Below are 16,489 nucleotides of genomic sequence, written 5' to 3' on the forward strand. Positions count from 1 at the left end.
GAAGAAGAAGAAACCAGAGCTAAAGAGTAATACCACTCTGGAAAAAACTACCGATAACAGGCGACAGGAGGGCGTTACCATGGCAACGCGTTGGGTGACAGACACACACACACGAGTCGGGTCGTCTCCGGTGACTTCGACACGTTTACACACGGAGACACACACGGACGCAGACGGCGTTGCTCCAGTGTTTACGTTGATGCAGGTCAGCACGCAGATTAAAGCGATAAAAGCAGATCCCTTGCCAGGTCGGTGTGTTGGTGCGTGCGAGATCCATAGGTCATCAACTCATCCATAGGTGCGTGTCATACATCTATGATTTTATCGATACCTCACCAAGTTCTCCATCACGTCTTTAGTCAGGGATGTTCGTAAGACAGATTTGAAAAATAAACATCAAGGTGGACATTTATGCTGCTTAATATTTCAGTTTATTTCACAGCTGGATTGGCCGCATTCATTTTAGGATGTTTGCATACAGAATATATTTAATGTTTAAAAGAAATATCAGGCCGGAGGTGAAACTACTATAGGAATTAGTTGGTTGGATCACTCTCTTCTCCCAGAGGAGAACAGAAAGTGTCACCTGCGACTTAAATGAGGTGGAAAATGAGATGCATTTTATGTTTTACTGTCCTTTTTACCATGAAGTTAGACTTAAGCTCTTCCTTAAATTGACCTTGGAATGTCATGATTTATTTTCTATGTCCGATGAGTGCAGACTTACATATTTGTTTAGCGAAAAGGTGTTTTATTTAGCCCAATATGTGTTGGAAGCTTACCAACAGCGCAGGAGTGCGCTTTATGTTTGAGTGGGGTTGTTGTTTACTGAGGACTGTATACGCTGGATTATCAATTATGAAGATGTTCTTTTGACTATTGCTTTTTGTTGCTTGTGGTGTGTCTTGTAAGCCCATGCGGGCTGGGCACCTTTTTGGTGTATGACACCGTTTAATAAAATAAACAAAACAACAAAACAAACTCTTGAGAATTAAACATTATCTTTCATTACCTTTACATTTTCTAGTTTATTTACAGGTTACCTTGAAGGGGTTTTCCTGTCCCACCAGAGTAATAGTGTGATGGAGCGTTACGAGTCTCTGGGTCCAGTTGGAGAGGGCAGTTATGGTACGGTGCTGAAGTGCCGCCACCGAGACTCTGGCCGCCTTGTCGCGATCAAGAAATTCATGGACTCCGATGAAGACAAGACGGTGAAAAAGATTGCCCTCAGGGAGATCAAGCTGCTCAGGGTACCTGTTAAACAATCCATTAAACAGTCAGTCAATCAGTTAGCCAAGGAGTAACTTAAGCATGGGAAGTCTGTATGAGACTGAAACCCGAGTGAAGCATAACACAGACACAACCTGGCAATCACAAGACACACAAACTCATTTCAACTTGGGGAAAGAAGAGGATTCAGCTGTTTTTTCTAGTGCTGGTTCTGCTATTGTAGAAGGACTGTCTGATTTAAAGAAGGAAAAAACTCATTTGGGTGGGGTAAAAGTGGAAAAAAGGATTATTTTTACCAAAATATTTTTTACCAAGGTAAAGGATAGACGTGAGAGAACGATTAATTATCTTACGCTCCTTGTTGGATGTTGGAGAAATGGATGGGTGTTAGTACCCAAGGTTCTTTGACAAGGTTCAAACTTCCCTGCCATAGCAAGTCAGTAGGTTGGATCTCTATTGATGGATCAACACCACATCAAAAAGAGGTGTTCTTGCTTATGACTTAACAAGATCATAGGGAAACCATGTACTGCTTACATTAACAAACATTTTTCTTTCAAACCATAAAGCAACTGCGTCACGACAACCTGGTGAACCTCCTAGAGGTGTGGAAGCGTCGCCGCCGCTGGTATCTGGTGTTCGAGTTCGTGGACCGGACACTTCTGGACGATCTGGAGCAAAACCCGAGTGGATTGGACCTGACCACCAGCCGGCAGTACTTGTACCAGATCCTCAGAGCTACTGACTTCTGCCACCAGCAAAATGTGAGTATAAATGACAGTTTATTCCCTCTAACACTGTCTGAGAATGTTCTCGATGGTCTCGAACCATGTTTTAGAGTTGGGTGGCCTAGGCTGATGCTGAGAGTTGGCCTAAATTTACAAACCTTGAAAGATGCTGCTTTACTTCTCTACAAGAACCACGACAGAGGCATGTCACTACATCAGTGTGTCTGTTTTTGTTTGAACATCCTAATGTTAGTTGGCGATGTTGGCCACCCTAGTCCTGCCAACTCCGCCCGGCAAGCCGTTCGTAATTGCTAACCAGCAAGATGTCAGTGCTGCTCTGTAAGAGATGTTGCTGGTCAGGAGTAAATTCTTCTTTCTTTAAAAAACTCCTTCGAAATACACAAAATCCCTTCCTTCCACTGAACAAAAGCCAAAATGTTGTAGAAATAGATGCAGCTGCCACACGCTTGCATCCGTACAGTAGAGACTACGAAGTGAACACTCCCTGCCTAACAAGAAATGCCAGCTTACATCCTTTGGCTTTATGTAGCCCAGCCTCTGGGCAGTTGGCTTGCGATTAGTTCCGCCTCCTATTGTGTGCTGTTCTGCCTTCATTCTGCCAGATAATTTAAGCAACACAGATTACATGTTTGATATTGCACAGCTGTTGGATGTTTGTCAAAGACCAAAGACTTGGTCACACAACCAAGAGGGAGTAACAACCTCCCACTTTTTTCATGTTGTCCATTATGGTCAGCAAGGGTTAGGTATTAAGAAATGCACGTTTCCGTTTAGATATGAATCAAAATAGAGTTAGACTTCCTCCCACCATCCAAAAATGTGCACGTTGGGTTAATTGGTTGTTGTAAGTTGTCCTTAGGAGTGACTGTGGGTGTGCGTGGTTGTTTGTCTCTGATTGGCCCTGTGATGGCGGCCCATCCAGGGTGTACCCCACCTCTCACCCACCGGCATCTGGGATAGGTTCCAGCTCCCCCAAACCCTGAATTGGATGAAGCAGGTATAGAAAAGGGGTATGGATAAAAATAAAATCATTAGGCTTTAATATTATCAAATAAATGGTTACAGGTTGAATCACGTCATCTTAACGCTTTCTTACATACAACAACAGGCAATGAAAAACTTTACTATCTCAGTTTTCTTATTTCTGGACACGTAGACACAAGTATTTTTTACACATTGACATGTTACACATTTGTGAAAGTGGGCTGGCTAGTTTTAGTTGAATCTATTCAGAACTGATGTTACATATGTTAACCCTCTGGGGTCTGAGCCGTAATGACGTCATGCGATCTGATCACGCCGGCGTGATCATAGACCTTAGAGGGTTAATATATAAACACAATAGATGGTTCAAAGAGCCTCCAACACACCAGATTTCAGACTATGTCGCATCTGGATTCTCTCTCTCTTATCCCAGGTCATCCACCGTGACATCAAACCAGAGAACATCCTCATCTCTCAGGGGGGTGTGGTCAAACTGTGTGATTTTGGCTTTGCCCGCACCATGGCGTTGCCCTCTGAAGGCAGCGTATATACCGACTACGTAGCCACTCGTTGGTACAGAGCCCCTGAACTACTGGTGGGAGACATCAAGTACGGAAAGTAAGTCTCTGTGTATCGACCTGAGGATGTTACCTGTAAACTGCTGTGAACAAAACCATTAATAGGTATGTGTTTCTGTGTAGACCAGTAGATGTGTGGGCTGTGGGCTGTCTGTTAATGGAGATGTTAACAGGTCAGCCACTGTTTCCTGGAGACTCCGACCTTGACCAAATATATCACATCGTAAAGTGCTTTGGTAAGCACTCAAAGCAGCATCATTAGGTTGTCACTTCTTTTTCCCATGCTTACTCTACTCTGACTTCCTTGCTGTAGGTAATCTGGTGACTCATCACCAGGAGCTGTTCTACAGAAATCCTGTCTTTTCTGGTGTCAAACTGCCTGAAGCTTCAGGCACGGTGCCACTGCAGCAGCGCTTCCCTACAGTCACACCCACTGCCATGGACTTGACTCAGGTACTGTTTAAGCTTAGTAAGTTTGTCAACTTAAATGCCAAAATGCACATGTATAAACTGAAAGAATAGAAATCATATAACTGAGGAATAATCAGAGAATATCTAAATGCATGAATGTGATATTTGTGAGGTGATGGGAACTTATTTGCAAAAGGCATTTGCATGACCTCATAATGCACCACCCTAAACCTTGATTATCTTTACAAATCTTGCAATTTTTCAATCGAATAAAATTTTTAGATAAAAGAAAATCATTTAAAAAAACTCCTGAAACTGATTGTTTAACACCAGTTTTGAGTGACCACCAGCAAGAAGCAGGAGCTAATTTACACAATGTGACACAAAGAACACAAGGGTTCCTTCAGTTGAGTGGAAAAGCTTGTCTATGCATACAATATAAACACTAAGAAAACTGTTGAGCCACCCCTAACTTCTCTAGATATTGCCAAGACAACAGGAAGTAGGCACAGGAGTTTATTGCGACGTGTGAAAACAGTAATGGAAACACAGTATATAAGGAACAGAGTTTGTATAATTTGTCCTGTGTTGAATCGTTTTCTAATTTCTTAAGGACATCACTTTCAGGTCCTTTTAGTCTGCTGTTGACAGTTTTCTTTGGTCCTGCCCCTTCTTTTTTCTCCACTTGTCCAAGTTCTTGAAATGATTTAAGACACACGGCACACCATGCTACGATGTGCCAGGTTTCTGGCGAATAGCTCTTTCAGAATGACTGTGTCGATGCAAAAAGTCTTTGTGAGTCATACTGTGCTATCGTCGGCATTTTCCATAGACGCAGTTAAAGAAAAGAAAGTAAAAACTACTACAAATGATATGGCTTCGCAACAGGCTGCTAGCAACAAAGTGCATAAAGATACCATTTAAAACTGGTGTGGTTATGTGTAGACATAACACTGGTTCATGTGTTATGTGTCATCAACATTTTTTATGTTTGAATGATTCATAGGCCAGCGTTAAGTCTGGCTCCTTGCAAGTAAAATATAAAGTAATGTGAGGTGGATCAAGACTTTTGCGCAGTACTGTACCGATCCAGGAGCAAACACGATTTTGTCCTATTCTTGAGATCTGAAGTAGACAGTCCTAAAGATGTGCCGTCTTGTTGCAACCATCAGTCTGTTCGATTAACATTGCTGTTAATACCTTTGTGTTGTCTCTCAGATGTGTCTAGAGATGGATCCAGAAAGACGAGCTCAGTGTTCAGAGCTGTTAGAGCATCCTCTCTTCACACAAGGCTCTTTTAACATCAGGTACTTTTTTTTTTCAACAACTTTAAATGTGTTGTTGGTGATTTCTTTTTAAAAGTGAAAGAAAAGTGAAAGAGTTAGTTATCTGTCATATATCTGAAAAATAAGCATCTTTCTCTGTATCTGCACAGATTTTTGGATGAGCTAAATGCGAAGATACAAAAAGAGCACAGAGAAAACTCCACCCTTCCCAAAATAATCAAAACCCCTAAACAAGAAAAGGGTGACGAGGAGGAAAAAATCTGCAGGAGCAAGGACAAGAAAATGCCTGAGGACATGGAGGATAAATCACACAAGGAAAAGATAGAGAAAATAAAAGGAAAACAACCTTTAAAGATGTCTAAAACCATTCACAATATCTCAGAACCAGTCATGTCCAAGCAATCCAAAACTTTGGGTAACAAGTGTCTCCATAATGCAGGACAGTCATCCATTGCCATGAAAAGTAAACCAGGAAAAGCCACCGGTGCAGAGCTGAGGAAGGAGGCAGAGACTTCGAAGTCAACTAAATCCCTGATTTCTGAATCGGCAGATGAAGCCAAGAGTGCAGCAAGCATCAAGAAGAAAATCACCGTGGCAGAAAAAAATGAACATAAAAGTGGTGCATCTCCGGAACCAAGGAAAGACCATCTGAAAAATATAAAGGACACGGACTATAGTGGCTTAGATAATGAGAAAAACTCAAAGAAGCTCAGGACAATATCTAAATCTGAACCAAGCCAAGAGTTTGCGAAGACTTGCAGGGACACAAACTCAAAAGTGCCCAAACTGTTGAAAAATGCAACCACTAATGGTCAAAATTTGAATTTATCTTCCAAAGTTGCCTTGGAATCAGCTGTTGATCGAACAGGCAACATATTGGCACCACCCAAGTCTACCCCCAATAGCAGTCCAAAAACAAACATAAGCACCTCAACTTTGCCAACCACTCCTTTAAGAACTCTTACGTCAGATTTTTCAGAAGAGCCACCCACAGTTTTTATGGACACAACTCCTGCCCACAACACGGCTGCCCCACCTAAAGGAATCGCAAATTCGATGGTGTCCAAATCAGGCTGTACTTCAAAGGCTCTTTCAAAGGGCAAGGAACTTACAGAAGACGAGGACATGAAAAGGGAAACCGCATGCCTGATGATGACCACCGGAAACTCGTCTCAGATGCCACAAGCTTTAGGTGGAGGTCTTGAATCTACAGAATTCTTCTTGACCTGCACTGGTTTGCAGAGGACTAAGATCGCAACAGAAGACAGAATGACATCAGCCTCCATACTGAATGAAAAGACATCTGTGGGAACCACTGTTCTGAAAACGCCTAAAATATCAAAGAAAGACCACCAAGAAGATTTAATTTTTCCTTTATCTATTATGCCATCAAGTAAGCCGTTAATAAACCAGACCACAAAGGCCGCTGGACGCTCAGGTGGTGAAAAAGGGAACAGCAGCAGTGACTTTGAATCAGATGCAAAATCTTTGAAAGTTCCTAAACCCAAACAGAGACTAACAAAGCCTGGATCTTTAAGCAACCACATGAGGACAGGAGTGACTCTCAAGACTCCAAAAACCACATTGGGTCCAGATGCAAAGAAGAAAAGCGACAACCCAGAGAGCAATGACAAAACAAATAGGTCCAACATGGCAGATATGACTTTGACCACGTCTACGGACCACAAAGCTTTGACAAGAAGCTTCGTCCTTCACAATATGGATGTTGCAGACCTTAAAGAATTTGATTTCAATGTACCTCAGTCATCTACACCTCCTCCTCCACCGCCGCCATCTTCCACTCCTCTCCTCCTTCATCCGTCCTCCACATCTCTCATTTCCTCCCTCTCTGTCGTCAACTCAGCTGCCAACGATCACCTGAGATGGGGAGCAGGTTTCCATCCCGGGACCCACAATCTTAGGTAAGTCTCAGCGCGAAACATAAGTGTGTGAAATTAGACCCATTCCAGCCCTAATGTTACCTTTTAGGGAAAAAAAACCCTGAATACTATAATCTAATCTCCAAATCCAGTCTAGAATATACTTACTATGTTTCTTACTGAGGAGAAGGAAAAATCATCGTCTTTTTAAAAGCATTCAACTTCAGCGTTTGGCCTTAGTCAGTTACAGGTAATGGTACTGTCATCGTTTTAAAATAGGAAGAAATAGGAGGCATCATGTTGCAGTATGCACCGATCCACACAAGACAGATGGGACTCCGGTGTCTAAAGTTTATAGCGTCCATTGTCAATACTTTTAGGGTACTGCCATTGGACATCTGCCAGATCACGTTTCCCTCCGAAATCCTGATGGTGTTTTAAAGGTACACCAGTTAACTTCAAATTCACCACGCTGTGGGATTTTTACACAAAGTGATCAAAGGTCTGTACACTTAGAGGCGTTTGAATTTCACTGTCAAGGTATTGCCATTCGGGATCATCGTAAGCTACTTGCCACTAATTAAGCTCCATTTCATTGTTGTCTATTTCTAATTGACGTATTATGTCTTAAAAGCTGAAAAACAACTTAAACACTTGGTAGGCTACCATAAAGGAGTTGTGTTCTGACTACATAGAGCCTAAACTTGCTGTAATATTTCTGCATTTTACCTTCATTTGTAAATAGAGACTGCAGGTAAAAAAGTTACTTCAGCATGTAGCACAGCTGTGCCATTTAGCGGGATTTAACCTGAACTTCAACTTCAACCTGAACGCATCAGAACTTCGAACCATTCTGAAATTAATTGTATTGTAAAGTGTTTATCATGGAGATGTTTTTAGCCAATGAGTTCAAACTTGTCCATTGATAACCCCAACTTAAACCTGATTTTTTCCAAACAGAAGAATGCATTGCCAGGTAACGTCTTCAGTGACGGGCTTGTGAGTCAAGATACAAGCAATCATTCCATGAATTTTACAAATGTCTTTGATTCAACTCAGTGTTTTTCTGTAAAAGCTAAGAATGAGACCTGCTAAGACACTAGATTGCTGCAATGGGGGCTGGGAAGTACTCAGCGTGTAATGTGTTTGCTCAGAAGTGTCAATTCTGGAAAAGATGACTCATCACAGAAAGCCACTGCATAGTCATCCAGTGTGAGAGACTATGATATAAACTACTCAGCTGTTTTTTTATGTGTGCTGTTTGGTGCTCTGGCCTTCTGGCCTGGATTCAGCAGCTTCCTGTTGGTACAGTATGTTCTCTCTATGTGTGTTCCAGGTGTGTAGACAAACCAAAGCATCACAGTGGCATTTATGATCGACAGACTCAGCAGTTTTTGTCGAGCCATATCACAGGATCCTTCACCTTTCAGGTAATGAATGACATGAGCTGGTGTCTCTTATTTATGAGAGAGTAGGAGTCGAGAAATGACTTCTCCAAAGTGACTCACATCCTGTCTTTCCTGAAGTCAGAAAACAATCTCGTCTGTGAACGCTCCTTCCTGTCCGACCACTGTGACCTTGGTAATAACAGCAGCGCTGCGGCCAAAAACAAATCACACGTCCATTTCCCAGATTTAAGAAGCTCATTGCTGCCGGAGCTCAGAGGAAGAGAAGGTATTCACACGTGCACAACGCGTTAACTCTCGAGGGTGGTGGGCCAGACATTTGGGACTCATCAGTGATTTTATTGGCTGATGCTGTTTGAAAAGTTGAACCATTCTAAATTATCCACTGCAAGCTATGCTAACTAAGAAAAGCAACGGTTTCCAGAGTTGAATTTAGCAATGCAAGACTCCACTCAAAGTGAAAGAACTTTAACCTTTCTGTTAAAGCCTGAAACGCATAAATGTGATTCCGGCCTTTAGTGTTGGCACCTCAATGATAGTGGATCAGTTTGGAGCAATTAGAAGTCAGTCGTTTTGGGTAGCAGTGTTTCAAAACATTAAGTCATGGTTTTAAGTTACAGAGGATCTCCATCAGGCAGGTTTTGTGTGTTTGTGCATCAAAAAATTTCCAGGAATACATAATTTTAGATGTGGAAAGTTGTCTTCAAGGACAATTCAGTGAAAGTCCCAAACAGCCACACTAATAAAATACATGCCGAGTAGAAATAAACCAGAAGTTGGTCACGAGTACAGTCAATGGTGTTTGACTTTTGCTGAACTGGATCGACTGCATAACACTTCAATTTTTTTCTGTTTTATGATGTTTTTTACTTCATTTTACATTCGGTACATCAAACATCACCAACAACAAAGATTTTTACACTAAAGGTCCTTATGCAATATCTGTACTAAACATTCTAATTGTCAGTCCAAAATAGAAGCTACCATATCCATTGTTACTTCAACCCGATATCTAACTGTGGGAAATGTAGATCAATTGATTATTTGTGTGATGTGTCCTCAGGCAAACACAACAAAGGCACTTCCAAGGATCAAGGGAAAGACAAACATCCAGATCAGCCAAGTCCAGCATCAGAAGCACAGCAGCACGGGCATGACACTGAGACATACACACAGAAACAAATGCAATAAATGCACTTCTGCTTTTGCTTCTGAAATGTCCTGATTTACATTCTTTACACTGTTCTGTATATTGTAAACTCATTTATCTACACTTTTCTAATGTAATTTTCTGATTAAACAACCAAAAGATGGTGAATCTATGATTAAAAACAACAAGCTCAAAATGTGCCCATGGTATGATATCAAGACTCATCGCTTGAGTCCTCTGAAGAAGATGAGCCTATTTTCCAGACAGCTGCCGACTCATCGCTACTGGACGCCGCACGGTAACCTCCTATTGGCTGAGAAGCAGCCACACCACGTCTGCTATTGGCCAGGAGGTAGTAGAGGAGGCTGAGAGTGGGGTTGGAGTGGCTGGCAGGGATCGCTCCTCCGGCAACTGGCTGTTGGGTTGCTGGTTTCCGTGGTGGCAGCGGTTGTTCAGCTGGCTGCTTGGTTGTAATCACCACCTGCTGTAAAATTACATTAAGTATATTAAATTTTTGTTTATTTCTCGTGCATTAGTCTAACACAGACATTAGATATATTGCTGACTAATACTGAGAATACTGAGACCACAGCTCAGGTCTAGTAAAAACAACGTTTAAATCAGCTTAAAGGCCTTGAGAGGCTTCTGGGTGCCTGTGACTTTGGAGGGAAGTTGTTATTTTTTTTTCAGAAAAACTGAGAAATTGATCTGGGAAGATCCTAGTAGGTATAAAAACAAATAATACACACTTTTTTGCAAATCTAAAATGACATTTAAAAGTTATTTGGGGACACAGGCCCCAGCAAACCCATCATGCTGCTTATTCCAAGCACTTACCTTCCTGGTGATGGGTGAGGTTGTAGTCGTTGGTTTGACTGCGGATGTGGTGGGGGTGGCGTCAGATGTGCTGACAAAGACAATCTGGCAGGTGTCATCGACTGCAGAACCGTCAATCTCTGGAAACTCAAATCCCGGCAGAGAGGAAAAGGACCGAGCTAATGGAGAGAAATCAGAGGTAAGTTGTATTTTCCACATTACAAAAGCAACTTCCACATACATCCAGCTGTGTTTTCATTTCAATGATAAATATACAGCGGCATTTGTGAGGTTACATGGCACTGAAAGAATCGGATAAATGGTTAAATTACAATAAGACTGAGTTCATGTATACACCTTAGTTTGACTAAAAATTGGATCGGATCGGGATACTCACAGTCGGATTAAGACCCCGATATAACTCGGTTGAAAGTCACACTAAACGTGCTTGTAGACGGTGAAGCACGTGGTGAATTGGACTTCGCGTGCATCCTCGAGATTTTTTTTTCCCGGTGTCGTGACCCGGAAGTCAAAGGTATTACGGTTGTTGTTGCGGTTGTTGTCGTCGCCATCGGAAAGAAACAACGCGATGGAGAATGCGCCGTTGTGCATCGCGTTTGTGCAATAAGCAGCTCATCACAAACAAAATGTAGACGGACGTAACTTCATCTTGCTCTTCGTTCACCATCTTTCTGGAATGCCTGAGTTTGTTGTTGTTGTTGGTGGTGAAGAGGCTCTATTAGCAATAGTTGAAATAGGCACAGCTCCACCTATCGTATCGGAGTATGACATGCTTTGTGCCAATGAATCCATTTACTCACCGCCATATATACTTGGATAATTGCCCTTGTTCAAATAAGGACCATATTCCAACTGTAGCTATAATCGAATTAATCTCATCATGTAGACACACTGACTGTATTACAAGAAAATGCTTTTTTCTTCAAAAACCAGACATGGACAAATGTTTAACATTTGGTTAGAGGTAGAAATGGATGATTTTAGAGGCTGATCCCACAGCATGTGCATAAAAACAAGATACCGAGGTTAGAATTCAGGGTCGAAAAATACTTAAAAACTACACCCTCAGAGCAGGTGGAAATACAATATGGTGTCTAAACAAACCCATGTATGAGACCTTCACATTCTCTTTTGTTGCATTTATAAAAAATGTAAGAAAACTAGTAAAATGACCAAGACTTTTTGTTAAGTAAGCTGTCCAATTTGCATGTGTTATAAACTCCTGTCTTTCAAATAAAATCACCCAGGCTGCTAGAAATCTCGTTGTAATATTTTATTCATACCTTAGTTTTGATGTTCAAGACAACTGGTTGTTTTTTTCAGCTTGAGACAATCAAGTCATTTCTGTGAACTTATTCTCTCTTTCATCTATTTTCCCCTTTACTTCTGTAATTTACTCAGGGATCAGTCCGGGATCCCTCCATCATCTCCAGTCGGCTCAAAACGCCACAGCTAGACTCAGCTTTTTTGGAAGTGATTATCAGACTAAGAACTTTGGAGCCGCTGGTTCGGTATTGTTCATTTTCCATATTTCAAGACTGTTTGTTGGCCATGTCATTGAGTTGATATGTTGATTTGTTTCCCAAAGAAAAGTTGGAATGCTCTTTGCTCTTTAGCAAAATGCTTTATCATCCTGAAAAATGACCTCATCGTCACCAAACCTATTTTCGGCTGACGGAATGAGAAATGTGTCCAAAATTTTCAATGTCCACATGTACATTTACCGTAGAGGTGTAATGGCTGCCATCTTCCCTGGTCCTTTACCTGACATCAACTCCATAGCATCAATGATTGTGAAAATATAGATAGAGATACTTGTAAATATCAGAACTGAAATGCAGAGTTTAGAGCATGATACGCAAACGGTGAAAAGAAGACATGAACTGGTAATATATTCAAGTTTTAAACGTAATGCAGAAATTTTAAGGGATTAAAAGAAGAAGATGCTACTGCTCTTTGAAAGCAAGTTCAAAACATCCAGAACTTTAACTTCAAATTCAGTTTTGCAGGTATAGACACTAAGCATAGCTTTGCAATTTGTCACATCACATGTGTTTCCATTAGACTTTTATGAGACTAAGATAGTTCAAACGATATCAACTGATAAAAAAGCAAATTAATTGAACTGCCCTGATTTAGTTTGTGTCCTCTGATAACCTCGCAGTAGTCAACAGTGAACTTCTTCTTTATCAGTGCCAAGGTCAACCGGTCGGTTTGTCTGAAGGTGTCTGTGCTGCTATCTGATCTGTCAGTCTATGTTGCATATTTCATGAAGACAGCACTAAGGTGTGTTTTTCTTTTGACTCCGTCTTTTGTTTGCTAAGCTGCCATGAAGACAATGTGTCGAAACCACCCCCCACACATTAAAAAACAGTCAAGTTATGACAATTACACGTGAGACCCCCGCGTCAACATCTTTTCTAGTTTGTTTACTTGTGAATTGCATATATATCCGGTACAAACACACAACAAGGATCGTGAGTGAAATATTTGAGGTGTTCTGTACTCACCGTGGATCAAGCCGATGTTGTAAACACTGAGGAAGTAGAGGAGGAAAATGATGTGCAGAGACGTCAAACTGAGAGGCATGGCTTCTGTTGGAGGAACAGCAATACGAGGAGAAAAAGGTGGAAATTAGAGAAGACCAGGAGAAAGTAAAAGGAGAAGAAGGGAAGAAGACAGACTGCAGAGTGACAGAGGAAGGTGATGAAGAATAAAGCAGGCGGCGAGGGAGGGGAAATGAAGGGAAAGCATGGATAGTGTCTAGACTTTAAAGTTTAGTCAGAGCAGCTTTGTGGTTCTGAGTTGCAAAAGAGTAAAACCCTCTAAATCCTCGCTTCTTTTTCTAACTGCACTCCTTCAAGGAGGCTTTAAGGAGCAACGTCAAACCTCTGAGAAGCACCCTGCTTCACATGAACATATGTTTTCCAGCTCGAGCAATATTTTCTTTTTCATCCATAAGTTGTTTCATAAAAGTGAACATACTAAGATTGTCTGTTGGATCTTGTCGTTGTATAGATTAGATTAAATGATACCTGTATGTGAAACGGTTAGGTCATTTGTCATACAATAAGTAAATGAATATAATTTATTAACTTGCCAAGTTTCATGGCGATATCTTTCTAGAATGTAACAGTGAATTTTGAGCAGTTGGACATTTTTTAGTCCAGTTGCTCTCTGCAGGTCCATCTGGATTCCATCAGATGAAGCATTTACAGATTTTAAATGTATTAACTGGAATGGGATACTGATATTCGAGGTTTCCCCCATGTTCGAACGTTAGTTTTGAACCGCCTCTGATAACTTCGGGTTACAAGCCATATGAGGTGGAATCCAGATGCAACTCAGTCCCCAGAGTTGATTGCAGCCCCCCACGACAATGCTCGATTTGCTGTGCTATGGAAGGTCCCGGGGGGGGGGGGGGGGGGCTCTTTGCTCTGCCAAGGCAAGATATACCGGGATGTGTTTGAGCTTCAGGAGTTTCCCTTCTTAGTCTCATTCATTCAAACTGGATTTGAATTGCGGGTCCATTGCTTTGCTTTCCGAGCATTGCTCACAGGGGAGAAAAGGAAAACTTTTCAAAACAGCAAGGCGGGTGCCATCCAGTCACACTCCAGAACTGCTGCCACAGTTCTACATAAGGTTGTTTGTTTTACTTTCAACCGTGGAGAAACTTCCAACATCAGTACCCAGTTTTAATTAAAAAAACTGCAGTCCGTAAACGCTTCCAGGCAACAAGCCATAAAGATCTGATTGTGAAAGTGGTTTGCTGTGCGATCCAGCAGAGGGAGCTCCAGTATCAGTTTGACCCTGGTGACCTCTCAGTAAAATAAGAAAGACAAGGCTCATCATGAGGGAGGACTGCGGAAGTTTCATTAGCAGAATTTGAGTAATCTGGTGGTTGGATACCACCGAAATATACATCTGACAGCACGAGCCACATACAGCCGGCCAGACAAAACACTCCACTTCCAACACGCTGGTTTGACATGACGCCACATGACAGACAAAACAAAACCAAGTTCACGTAACAATAGCCCCTTTCACACTGCCGAATAACCCGCGTTTAATCCGCGAATTTAGCGTGTCCGCTGTTGCGTTCACACTGCCGACCCGGGCTGCCGCGTCAACTCGACCCGCCTTTCGACCCGCGTCGGACCCTAGTCTTTTTGCCGAGCCGAGTTTGGTGTGAACGCAATCGACGTGGGTCGGACGTGGGCGTGGCGTGACGTGAGGAGTTTAAAAGAGAGAATGCACAGCTGATTCAGAACAACAGCGACAGGTGAGGACAAGTTTTACTCTGTTTCAGCCTCTGAGCAGAGGACGTCATTTACCGCCACATTTCGGGGACTATAGTGCTCTTGTATTCTCCGCATATGTTCTTCGGCGGCATCCCACGTTGTAACCATCCGCACCCCGTAAAATAACATCTCCATGAACTGCATATACAATTGCAAAAACGAGTCCTCAAGGTGTATTTAACCCTACCTCCGACGCATGGCTTGTGCCTACGTCATTGTACACGCCCAGCATTTTATGTGTTTCGTGTGACGCTCTGCCACTAGGCAACGCCCCCTGAACTCGGCCTCAGGCGACACGGGTCACCTTAACACGCCAAGCGTTCACATTGCTCGACGCGGGTCGAAGGTGCAATTTGGACCCACTAAGGTAGCGGGTCGCAGTGTGAAAGAGCTAATGACGCTGGCAGAGCCCGAAATAATTTTTGGGAAAAGCCAGTGTTTGTGTGACCTATATGACGAGCCTAACAAGGCGTCATATCTTATTGTGTCTGTTCCCAAAGTCTCCAGTTTGTGTTTCACGATGAGAATATTCTGAAACCTTCATGTTTGTTGAACAATAAGCCAGACAAAATCTGGCTTTTGAGAGCTTTCGTCACCTTGGCATCAGTTGTGATGGAGTTTTTTTTTTTTTTTTTTAATGTTCTTGTTACTGTCTTGCTAAACCTCACAACAGTAACTTGTGTAATTATATTCCAGCCGAGATTACTGGAGCATTAAACTCCAAAGCTTAGTTTGATCTACAGGAAGGCGATTTCTAAAACACATGTGCTGTAAAGAGAAATCATCGCCTTGATGTGACTCAGATTGTCTAGAACACAGTCTGCGTTGCAGTTATGCTGAGAAATAACTTTTTTTTTTTTACTTGATAGTTTTCATTTTAATGCTTTTCATATGCAGTTTACATATTTCAGTTTTCTTTTGAGTAGCATAATCTGTGTGAATTATCACAGATGAAGCTCACTAGTTTAAAGACGTTAGACCTACTTTTACCAGTAGCCACTTTAAAGTTATATACTGTTCCTACATGTGTCTCAGCATTTGGAGTTCTCTTGCTTTTAGTGCTTCAAGTGTATTTTGAAGATGATATTTAAGAACATTTACTCAACAGAAATAATTGGACACTGTATTAGGGAAGCTTGTCGCAGACATTCCTGCACGGCATCAGTGGAGGCAGCAAATGCCCCGCAGCTGTAAACACAGAAACATTTGCACGCCACAAAGAGGGGAATTTGAAGAAGCACGTCCCGCTGCCTCCTTCTCTGATTCACTCAAACACGTCTATAGGATTAGTGTGAAAAAACCCCTCTCATCATTGATTTAATTTGAGGGGGATAAAGCGGCTTTTCTTTGTTGTCTCAGCTGTTGGGTTGGAGCTTTGCTCCATAAATGTTAAACAGTTTATGGATACAGTTACTCATCCAACAGCACAAAGCAGCTCTCTGCCTGTATCCCATTACTAGTCTTAGTAAAGTGTATTTCCTAACATTTGAGACACATGCTGTTTAAAGCAGGGGTTGCTATGGACGAGAGTGTCTGTTTACATGCACACACCTACTGTACAGTCAACCATAGCACTCTGATTACTCCGCGTGTGTGTGCACGTGCTTTATATTCTCGATCTCCTCCCATCATCGAGTCACATCCTGAACAAAAAGGTTGCTGATTGTTTTCAGTCCT

At 42.0% G+C, this 16,489-nt stretch overlaps 1 protein-coding gene across 1 annotated transcript; it reads left to right on the forward strand.

Annotated features, from left to right (window-relative positions):
• The first annotated feature begins 264 nt into the window (after positions 1-264).
• Positions 265-9,755, forward strand: LOC142368810 (uncharacterized). Its single transcript, XM_075450999.1, has 11 exons — positions 265-298; positions 1,028-1,250; positions 1,800-1,994; positions 3,397-3,581; positions 3,665-3,777; positions 3,855-3,994; positions 5,171-5,259; positions 5,388-7,160; positions 8,455-8,548; positions 8,645-8,792; positions 9,588-9,755. The coding sequence occupies exons 2-11, from the start codon at positions 1,083-1,085 to the stop codon at positions 9,713-9,715; spliced, it is 3,033 nt and encodes a 1,010-aa protein (XP_075307114.1). The 5' UTR covers positions 265-298; positions 1,028-1,082; the 3' UTR covers positions 9,716-9,755.
• The last annotated feature ends 6,734 nt before the right edge of the window (positions 9,756-16,489 follow it).

Source organism: Odontesthes bonariensis, chromosome 19 (genome assembly GCF_027942865.1).
Source record: "Odontesthes bonariensis isolate fOdoBon6 chromosome 19, fOdoBon6.hap1, whole genome shotgun sequence".
NCBI lineage: Eukaryota > Metazoa > Chordata > Actinopteri > Atheriniformes > Atherinopsidae > Odontesthes > Odontesthes bonariensis.

Excerpts from the sequence above, each read along its gene's own strand:
- LOC142368810 (XM_075450999.1), top strand. The coding sequence starts at position 1,083 with ATGGAGCGTTACGAGTCTCTGGGTCCAGTTGGAGAGGGCAGTTATGGT. Across the intron at positions 3,778-3,854 it reads TCACATCGTAAAGTGCTTTG|GTAATCTGGTGACTCATCAC; the intron begins GTAAGCACTCAA and ends TCCTTGCTGTAG. Across the intron at positions 8,549-8,644 it reads CAGGATCCTTCACCTTTCAG|TCAGAAAACAATCTCGTCTG; the intron begins GTAATGAATGAC and ends TCTTTCCTGAAG.